Source organism: Elephantulus edwardii, unplaced genomic scaffold, assembly GCF_000299155.1.
Source record: "Elephantulus edwardii isolate Elephantulus edwardi_28Jun2011 unplaced genomic scaffold, EleEdw1.0 scaffold00005, whole genome shotgun sequence".
NCBI lineage: Eukaryota > Metazoa > Chordata > Mammalia > Macroscelidea > Macroscelididae > Elephantulus > Elephantulus edwardii.
The window spans coordinates 21,750,030-21,761,292 of NW_006399755.1; the positions used below are offsets into that span (position 1 = coordinate 21,750,030).

General features: G+C 36.7%; 1 protein-coding gene across 1 annotated transcript in view; it reads left to right on the forward strand.

The window, feature by feature from the left end:
• The window catches only part of LOC102848310 (chromosome unknown open reading frame, human C1orf141), a 67,791-nt gene extending 57,550 nt beyond the window's left edge, over positions 1–10,241 (forward strand). Inside the window, exons 4-6 of the mRNA XM_006879833.1 lie at positions 3,901–3,970; positions 6,243–6,432; positions 9,717–10,241. Of these exons, the coding sequence (XP_006879895.1) occupies positions 3,901–3,970; positions 6,243–6,432; positions 9,717–10,241 (785 nt within the window). The remainder of the gene's footprint in view (positions 1–3,900; positions 3,971–6,242; positions 6,433–9,716) is intronic.
• The last annotated feature ends 1,022 nt before the right edge of the window (positions 10,242–11,263 follow it).

The window sequence follows — 11,263 nt, forward strand, 5'->3', positions numbered from 1 at the left end:
CTATCAAATGTTATCATTAATATCACATGCAAGCAAAATACTTCTAAGGATCATTAAAAAGCAGCTATAACAGTACATAAATAGAAAACTGCCAGATGTTTAAGCAGGATTCAGAAGAGGCCGTGCCCCCAGGAATATCATTGCTAATGTCAGATAGATCCTGGCTGACAGTAAAGAATATCAGAAGAATGTCTATTTATGTTTCATTGACCATGCAAAAGCATTTGACTATGTTGATCATAAGTCATGGCTACCATTGAGAAGAATGGGAATCCTAGAGCACTGAATTGTGCTCATGTGAAACCTATACCTAGACCAAGAGGCTGTTGTGTGAACAGAGCAGGGGAACACTTACATGGTTTAAAATTAAGAAGGGAGTGTGTCAGGGTTGTACTGTCTCCATACCTATTCAATCTGTATGCTGAACAAATATTAAAGAAGCTTGACACTGTGAAGAAGAATGTGGTATACAGATCAGAGGAAGACTCATCAATAACCTGCAATATGCAAATGACACAACCTTGCTTGCTGAAAGTAAGGAAGATTAGAAACACTTGTTGCAGAAGATTGGCTAATACAGCCTTCAACATGGTTTGCATCTCAATGTCAAGAAAACAAAAATTCTTACCACTGGACCAATAGACAACATCATGATAAATGAAAAAAAGATTGAAGCTGTCAATAATACCATCTTACTTGAATCCACCTTTGGTTGGTATCAGCAGTCAGGAAATAAGAAGACATATTGGACTGGGAAAGTGTGCAGTTGATAAGTGTGAGAATAATTGATGCCTTTGATGTTGGAGATGTTGAACATCTGTGGACTGCCAAAAGAACAAACAAGTATGTTTGGAGAGGGAGCAGCCAGAGGGCTCTTTGGAGGAAAAGATGATAAGTTTCATCTCATATGGCATTTTTCTAGGAGGGGCTGTTCCTTGGAGAGGGACATGATTCTTGGAAAGGCAAAGGGTTGGCAAAGGGAGAAAGACTCTCAACCAAGTGGATTGACATAGTACCTGTCACAACATCACAGTGTGTCAGGAAGTATGAGGGTGTCACAGGATTCAGATCTGTTGTTCATAATAGGGTAGATATTGGTCTTGCTTAATCTGACAGCATCTAACAATCACAACAAAATATGTGTGAGTTGTAACTCACACATTTAATGGGCTCACAGCAATTTAATGGGCACCTGGATACTCAAAACTACAGTAGTAGCAATAAAATTTCTATTTATTGGTGAAAAAAAAAAGAAAAACAAAAGCTTAGATCATTATATGTTTTTTTCTCCTGAGGTAGGAAGGAACCCATTCTCCATGAAAGGACAAGATTGTTCAAAGAAATATGAATAAAATTGGGGCTTATTAGTAAAAAAAGAAGAGAATGCATCTCAAGTGGAGCTAGCTTATCAAGTAGTTCTCCTTGAAGACTTTACTCAAATACCAGTGCAACCTCTTCCCTGAAATGTGCTGCTGTTGCTGACTGGTCTAATTTTGCAGAAAAGTCAATGTTCACTTCATAAAATGTCTTCAATCTTTTTATAGAAAAGGCACTCTGTTCTTTCATTGAAGTACCAAAGTATTTCTGGGAAACTCAGAACTTAAATGCAAGTTTATCCTGGTCAAAAAATTAATAACAGAAATAAGCAAAAATTTTTTTAAATATATTTAAATGAAACAATTGCTTTCTAAACACAAGAAAATGTCACTACATATTTTAGTATGAACAGTTTGAAAAAAAGACTTCAGAAGTTAACACACAATTTTATTCCCTGGGAGAGGTGGCATAGTATTGGAAAAGCCAATGGAAGATACACTGAAAATACTGAAATATACCCTTTAACCTCTATCATTGCCATTAAAGAAAGCAATTTCTTATCAATAATTAGTTGCAGAAAGGTGGAGCTTCCTTTCCTTGTTCCAAGTTATTCCATGTATATTTAAAATGGCTTTTGAAAAGGAGTGGAATAGCTCCACCTAATTTTTTTTTCTTTTCATTGCTTTAGATGTACTTAGGATTAAGTGGAAAATCCCCTGTTTTAAAGTTTGTGGGTTTTAGATAATATTGAGTTAGAGCTGACTCATAGCTGACCCTCCAGCAGGTTTTCAGAGGCAGTAAATCGCACAGGAAGATATTGCCCATCTTTCTCCCACAGAACAGCTGGTGGATTCTAAATATGCATCCTTGGGTTGGCAGCACAACTCTTTACCACTAAACCACCAGAGCCAGATCTTATTTATATTTCAGCTCAGATCGTCTCTCCAGAGAGAGCCATCTATAGCCAACCTAGTTAAAATACTTCATTTTACATTCTTTTCTAACTCTTGGATATTGTTAGAATTATTTTAATTCTTTTTTTCTTAATTTGCTTATTTACTGACTTTAGAACAGAGCTTCCCAATCAGTATGCAGTGAAAATATGGTTGCATGGAAGAAGCTAGAGATAGGCTGAAAGATTGATAAGTGTGGTATATAAATAATAATGGAAACATTTGCCACGATGTTGGAAGATTAGGAAGTGTTTCACTACAGTGTAAGCTGCTTGAGGACAAGGAAAAAGTGGAATTGGTTGCTGAAAGCAACGTGGGTAAGAACACTTTTAAAATAGGAAAGTGGCCTTCTAGACATTTGCAAGAGTGCAACCTTGGTATGTTTTCTTCATCCCAGACAGCCAGATCTCTAACACTTGCTAACGAAACTGCTTCCCTTCCTTTCTTTGCCACTTGCCACTTGACCAGAACCAATAGTGTTTACCTACCTGAGGCATCTTATTCATTAATCTTTGTTACTGGAAATACATGGCTCTGCCACCTACCACTGGGGGGGGGGGGGGGGCAGCGAGGGAATCCCATTTGGAAACCAAGGTTGGAGTTTAAGTATAATAAAAGAGTCCTTATTATATACATACAAGTAAGGACAGATGGACTCTTGGTATGGAATTAGACTACCAATTCAAATGCAGGCAGTTTGAATTCACCCATAGCCCTGCAGGAAAAAGATGGACAATCTACTTCTGTGTAATTTACAGCCTCTGAAAAGTCACTAGAGGGTCAACTATGTGTTGTTTCTGATGTAACATCAACAACAAGCAAGGGATACACTCTTACCTGTCTTGGTGACTGTGAGGACTTACATAGAGGAGATACGAGGCAATGCAATATGTGAGAATTTCTTCCAACATCTTCCTTTATCCAAGTATCCAGGCCTGATAGTTCAGAGTCAGCTCAGCCTTATTTAAGTCCTAGAGATAGTCTGGTGCCATCCTCTGTTCTAGGACTGATAAGAAATAGTGCTCAGCTCCAGACTGCAGTGCTTTAAGGGAGCAGATCCCAACTGTGGATTGCAGGGGAGACCCACAAACATCAACAAAGAATTCCAATTAAGAAGTAGCTCTTAGCAATAGATTGCAGGGTAGATGGGTAAGCAACATCAAAGAGGGCTTTAGCTCTGATAAGGAAACTTGCTAATTGCTTCCTTTAGACAAAAAGGCTGGGAACTCCCTCTCAAAGAATATTAGTTTTAAGTCCATAGCTTAAGGTACTGTGAAAAGCTACTATCCTATTAAAAAAAAGAAAAAAGAAAAAGATTATTCTTACTATTTATTGTCAGTTACAACTTCACATATTAGAAAGATTTGGAAACTGGAATGCATTCACACACACACACACACACACACACACTCTCTCTCTCTCTCTCATAGTTTCTACTTAAATTGTCAAATCCTTCACCTCTCTTTTCCAGCTCTGACTTGCTAGGGTTAGTGAAATATCTACTACGAGTTGGTCTCTACACTTGGAGATTTCATATGCCATTTTCAATCCTAAGTTATTTTAGACAAGATATTTTTAAAATATTAAAATATAGATATTTCTTCTTTATCAAAATATGTTCTCATTTCAGCTCAAACCAAGCATAAACCTCTAGAAGGACTTGATTCTGTTGACCACTTAGAAAATTATGTAACTAAAAGGTAATTTTAAAATTTTTTGCTTCTTTTATTCAGTTAAGTTTTTAATTAATTATGCTTTTTATTTTCTAGTAGGCCATTATGAATTTGTCCTGACTTCTTATTACTATTTAGTCCTATTTACCTATCCTATGACTGGTCTAAGAGAACTTGCCTAATTTGTACTGTCTAAATTTTAAGCACACTTTCGTAGTACTATAAACTCAAAGTTGAAGGATAGAAATATGTAGAGTGGGGCACAATTCTGTTTCTGCAGTTTGATATTGTTACAGTGACCCGACATGCCCAAAGTATGTCAAACAAAGTTTCAAAATCCATTATGTGTTCAATACTCTTCTCCAGCACCACAACATAAAAGCGTCAATTCTTCTTCTGTCCTCCTTAGTCATTGTCCAGCTCTCTGATATCCAGCAAGGAATTGCAAAGACCATAGCCTAAATCATGCATGCTTTGGTCTCTAGACTGACATCAGTGTTCTTTAGCACTTTGGAGAGGTCCCAAACAGCAGATATTTCTAATGCAATTCGCCTTTTGATTTCCTGACTACTGGTGTTGACTGCGGAGCTGAGCAAGCTGCAACTGTTAACAACCCCAATCTATCATGGTGCTGCCAATAGGCCCAGTGGTGAGAATCTCTGTCTTTCTTTTTTTTTTTAGATAATTTTTATTTATTTATTTATTCTTTTTATGTGTGTACCGTCAAATTGGATCTGACTGGTACAGGAGGCGATTGTTCCTCCTTCAGCAGAGCATCTGGTGGATTTGAACCGCGCACCTCTGGGATTGCAGTGCAGTTTCCTACAACTAGGCCACCAGAGCTCGCCGAGAATCTCTGTCTTTCTGATGTTGACCTTCTACAGCATAGGCTTCAGGTCCTCTTCAGTTTCAGCAAGCAAGATTGTGTCATCTGCATAATGCAGGTTGTTGATGAAAAACCTATTTTATTAGAAAAGCCTGTGTTTCCCCAGTAGAAATAAAAATTTAGTCACAATATAACATGGATATGGGAGGATATAGCCTCTTTAACTTTCCATATATTTGTTTTTATCATGACCCAGTCAGCCTCTGTGACTAAAAATATGTTGTTGTTGTTTTTATGTGCTGTTGAATTGGAATAGACTCACAGCTGACCAGAAATTTTTCAGAGGCTGTAAATGACATGAAAGGAAACTGCCCGTCATCTTTTTGTAGAGTAGCTTCTCCTCTTTAAACTGCCTGCCTTTGGATTGGCTGTGCAACTCCCTACCCACTAGGTCACCAGGGCTTAACATATTTGTTATTATACATACATACATACACACACACACACATATAATTATGCAGAGTGTTTTAAACTTTTTAAAAACCAAATAATGTACATTCTCTTCAAGTTTAACACAATCCTTCTGTTTCTTCCCAAGATGGTATCTGAGACTATGAATAAGGATCTCACTGGTCTGTATGAAACTGAAGGAAAAGGGCCTTGATCAAGAGTTCTAGCCAGTGCTATTCCCACATTTCATGAGCATCGGGTTCAAGAACTCAAGGTCTTTTCTCTCTAAATTTGGATTGGACCCATGTGCAAACTTCATTGGTATAGCAGAACCCTCAAAGTTGCTGTCATGTCCTTCATTTCTCTTTAACCTAACCTGTATATACTTCACCTACCCTTAGTTACTTCATCCTTGCAATGAAAATTATCTTGGCAAATTTAAACTCAGTGTTCATGTCACATATGAATCAAGGGAATTCTAAAAGGAAAACTGTATCTGTTCTCTACTTAACCATAACCTTCCAGCCCCATAACTGAACTAGGATTATTCTTTATGTTAGCAAGCTGTCACCATGAAAGCAGTTTTCTCTAAGTATCTCAGTGGGAGACAACAAACACTGCTATGTATAGTGTTTCCTTCAGCCTATGTAATCTTCCCTCTCCTGACTAAAATACTAAAGAGACATACGTATCTGCTGTGGTCTCACCTCTGAGGGTGTAGTGAGGTGTTATTTTCTCCCACAAATTAAGCAAAGAAAAAAGATCTTGTCAGCTTGAAAGTCTGCAGTGGATGTGTTGGCAATGATTGCTAGAGATCAGAGGAAACAGACAAGAACTCGTCGGCTAAAAAATTGTAATACATCATTTATGTTGGCAACTCCAAAAATGTAGTCAATGTCACTGAACTGTAAATGTAGAAACTCTTGAATTTATGTGTGTGTGTGTTCTCAACAATAACATCTTCAATAAAATTTCTTTTTAAGAAAAATGCAAATACATATCTGAACTTGTGTTCATTTTCAGAAAAAAATATTCATCACAGGTGAATTATTTTACTATAAAAGAAAGTAGATCAATGAGAAACGATCAATTAAGTGAGCACTGTGCAGTAGGAAAGAAAACTTTGCTGCCCTTGAGCTTTGAGGATGAACTGAAAAAGCCAAATGCCAAGATAATCAGCATTGATTCATCAAAGAAAGAAATTTCTCAGACGGTAAAAAAATTTCTATTACTGCTTAATAAATAAGCACATTAATGGTACTTGAAAAGACTTCCTGGGTGACACAGTTAAGTGCTTAACAACCAAGTGAAAGGTTGACTGTTCTAATCTACACAGAAACACTTTGAAAGACAGGCCTAGAAATCTGCTTCTAGAAGGGCACAGTTTTCAAAACTCTATTTGGCACTTCTACCCTGCACATATGAAATCAACATGAGTCAGTACTGACAATGTTGCTTGTGGGAATTTTCCATCTAAACTTCTTAGCTCTTGGTTTACATTTTAATGTGATAACATCCACCAAATTCCTAACACTTACTTAAAACCACTACTCTGGTGGCACATAATGAGTTCCATTTGAGCTACTAACCAAAAGGTCAGCCGTTTGAATACATAAGCTTCTCCAAGGGAAAAAGATGGGCAGTCTCTTCCTACAAAAACTTGCAGCTTTAGAAACTTTGTGGAGGGTAGCTATGAGACACACTGAATTCAAGTGCAATGAAGCTGGGCTGCCCCAACATTAGGGATTCCTTTGCACCAATTAGACATTTATTTAAAAAGTTTTCTCAGATTTTGCTTGACTATACCAGCAACCAGGAAATCAAAAGACGAATTGCACTGGGGAAAGTCAAGGACCTCTCCAGAGTACTGAAGTGCAATGGTGTCAGTCTGGAAACTAAGGTGCACCTGATCCAGGCCATAGTCTCAGTAATTACTTGCTATGCATCAGAAATCTTGACAGTGACTAGACATGATAGAAGGAGAATTTATGCCTTTGAGCTGTGGTGCTCAAGAAGAGTATTGAATATACCATGGACTGCTAGGAGAACAAATAGGTTTATCCTAGAGAGGGTGAAACCAAGTTGCTCCTTTGAAGCTCCTTTGTCTGACATACTTTGGGCACGTTGCAAGGAGGGCCCAGTCCTTGGAAAGGGATATCATGCTTGAAAGCATTGAGGAACAGTGCAAGAGAGGGAGACCCTTGATGAGATGGCTTGACTGGGTTGGGGGAGTGGTAAGTGTGACAGAGACAATAAGGTTGGCACAGAATAGAAAAGGGTTCAGAGCTGTTGTACATAGGATAGCTATGAGTCGCAAGCATCTTGATAGCACACACCAACAACAACACACGCAACAAAAAATAAAAATGGTATTTTATCAAAACACAACTATGCTGTTTTGCCAAAAATCATCTGAGCAATTTCAACCAGAAAAATGCATTTATTAATTTATTAATTTATTATTGACAGTTCACAGAATCTCTAAGAAGGACAGATGGAGGAGCTGATTTGAAAGCTCCTGAGTCGGGATCACTCTAATTTTACAGTCCCAGACTGCTCCACTGGGGCCCACGCTATTGTCACAGACAAGGTTTACAGCTTTGATTCTGAGCAGAGGACAGTATTTCTAAGCCCTTTGCTGCTTTTGTTCTTCATAGCTGGATGCATCCCTCCCTCACCTTCACTAATGCAGTTTTTTGCTTGTTGATTGGTTGGTTGGGCTTTTTGGAGCGGTTGTTGTTATTGTTTTGACTAACATAGTTTTTACAGTTCTCATGGTGTTTCCTGTTTCTGAGCTGAAGTTTCTCATAGGTATATGTGATTGACAAAGCTTGGGTCACATAGTTAGACTCTACCCTCAAGGCAAGTTGAACAAGTCAGTTTCTGCCCTTACCTAAGATGTGCATAGACATGTAAAGTGGAAAACTCCCAAAGGTACTGCACAGACCAGCTGATTGGCAGTTATAACCCACCTTGGTAGATAGGCAACTTAACACCACCAGCATAACTGTGGCTAAATAGGTAATATTGGCATTGCCAAACAGATTCCAAAACTAGGTCTTCTGTTATTATCATTTCATTAATGTTGTTATATTTCATTGACTACAACTCATAGAGGCCCTTATGAAGAACCTTGTTCTATCTTGCAACACGATCTTCATGCTCTCCACCACGTGTTGTTACAATCATTGTGTCAATCCATCTTGTTGAGGATCTTTCTCACTTTCACTTGGTACTCCACTTTTCCAGCATAACTCTTCCCAAGGGCTGACCCCTCCTGACAATATGCCCAAAGTATGTGAGATGAATTTTCACCATCCTTGTCTCTAAGGAGCAAGCGCTCTGGTTGTACTTCTTTCAAGATATATTTGTTCTTTTGGCAGTCCATGGTGTGTTCAACACTCAATTTCAACAAGCAAGATTGTATAATCTGCATAACAAAGGTGGCTGATGAGTCTGCCTCCAATCCTGAGACCACATTCCTCCTCATAGCGCCCAGCCTTCCAGATGATCTTTTCTGCATATAGATTCTTGGGTACAATTAAGCCAAAACCATATTTCATTAATTACAGTTTTAAAAGGAGAAATACTAACCATTGCCTTAAAATTCACAAACTCAATACTGATAACTGGACATATGTGTTCAGTTTCTTTGAGGCTTATCTTATTGCCCTAATGGAAGATGAGGATAAATTTAATAAATAGCTTTACACTGAGACTTTTTCACTGTGATAAAGACGGTTTATTTTCAAATAAATCTATTTCTTTAGTTCTTTTATTCTAAAAATGTTTGCTGAACAATTTTTATGTGTTATATATACTGGAGCATAATGGGACATATGACAGTTGTGAAGATGAGTTTTAATTTTTTAGTAGAATATCTAAACTTGATAATTTTGATTTGCAATTATCTTTTGATCTTTGGTTCAATCTGTTTGCTGATAATACTTTTATTTTGAGGTCATGGGAACAAGTAAATTTTAGAGCAATACAACGCCTTCCCAATCGTCCTATTTCCTAGTTAAAACACTTTATATATTTAGAGGTACACTTATTTCTTCCTAGTCCAGTATCTTTTCAAAAGATTTTTAAGAATCTGTAGGGGAGCTCTGGTGGCCTAGTGGCAAGAAGCTGCACTGCAATCCCAGAGGCGCACAGTTCAAATCTACCAGATGCTCTGCAGGGGAAGGAGGGACAATCCCCTCCTGTACCAGTCAGATCTGATTTGACGGTACACTCAAATAATCAAATTTAAAAAAAAAAAGAATCTGTAAATTCTACTCCAAACATCTCTGTAGACTATTAAGAAGAGAATAAAGTATTTAACATTCAAGTATATTTTGGTATGTGTGTTTAAACACCACTGTTGATAATATTAAGTCTTACTATATAGTAATTTTTAGAATTTTTATAATATTTACATTTTATGTTTTAAAATTCTGTCATTTTCTTGTCTCAGTTAACTGGGTACTAAATATTCTTTTCCTTAATTCACAGGAACAAAGTCATTCTACAAATCCCTTAATCTTCCACAACTCGGAATATATACAAATGTTATTTTTGACCCAAAAAAAGTTTCTTGCTCAACATACTGGAAATGAAAATATTTACCCAGATAGAAGAACAAATCTTGTTTTACAAAAAAATTGCAGACTCCTCAATTCTCTGACTAATGTTCAACCTATTATTCCCAACCTCAGAGAAATTGGGCCCAAATCATGGAGGAAAAAATCTCGTAAAGTGGAATACAGAGTAGTAGAGGATGAAACAAAGATAAAAACAAATAAGGAGGTGTTAGAAAATGGATGTTTAAATAAACCCTGTAACTTCCCACAGACTTCTTCCAATGTAACAAAGAAAATTGTGGATTTTTTTGATAAAGTTATTACTCAGGAAATGAACACTAGAACTGGAAAACTTGATAGGATGTTTTCTACCATGAAGTCAGTTAATACACATAAATTTAGTACCTCAACAAGCAAATGTTCAAAGCCTTTTAAAAAATGCAGTCAAAGTCTATAAAGAATATCATGACATTAAATGGTTTATGAAATGTATCAAGTAAAACTTAAAATAGCTGATGAAATATTCTCTATACAGTGATATTTTGGGGGGGAAACCAAGAAGCAAACAAGTTCCAAGATAATAAAAGAAATTCTTATCCAAATAGAAATATCCTAATGGAATAGATAAGAAAATAAAACAGAAATTGCAGTTACAAGGCGGCAATGTCTTTTGAAGAACAATCAACACTCTCAGTGAATAATAAGTACAAAATTAGGAAGTAAATATCAACAAAAGGAACTCTCAGATTTTGCAGTCATACATTCTTACAGGAAAATCTGATTCTGGTCAAAAAAATGGCATAGACTGACTGGAAGTTTGCAAATGGAAGCCAAGTAACAACTGTAATAACCAGTTTTATAGCTAAATGTCACATATATGACAAATGTACTACTAAATTAATTCCTATTAAATTGTATGTTAGCTGTATACATCAGCACATGCATAATCTTTGGAGCAAAGCTTTTTTTCTTGGCAGTCAATGTAATAAAAAGGATTTGTTAAACTGTAGACAGTTTTTTATTAGTACATGTTAGAACCTTATTACCATGAAATGCTTATTCCAAGTATAATTTTAACTTTTTAATGAATTACTAAGTGCATTTAAAAAAATTCTTAGTAAGGCAAATAATTTTGGTGGCAAACCCTATAAAATAGTGACATTTTAAAATTAAAGTATAGTTTTATTTAACTATTTTTCATCAAATTCTAATTAATACAATCAAGTATAATGGTAGAAAAAACTTAGAAACAAGCTGCATTTGAGAACTTTATTTTTAATCTACTTGTTTGGAATTCAAAATGTATTTCATATATAGAGATAATAATGTTGTCGTTGTTATGTGCCGTCGAGTCGCTTGCGACTCATAGCGACCCTGTACATAGGTACAGCAGCCCTAAACTCCGCTCTGTCCTGTGCCAATCGCACTGTCTCTGACACTCCCATCCCAATTATCCCAGTCACTGAATCAATCCACCTC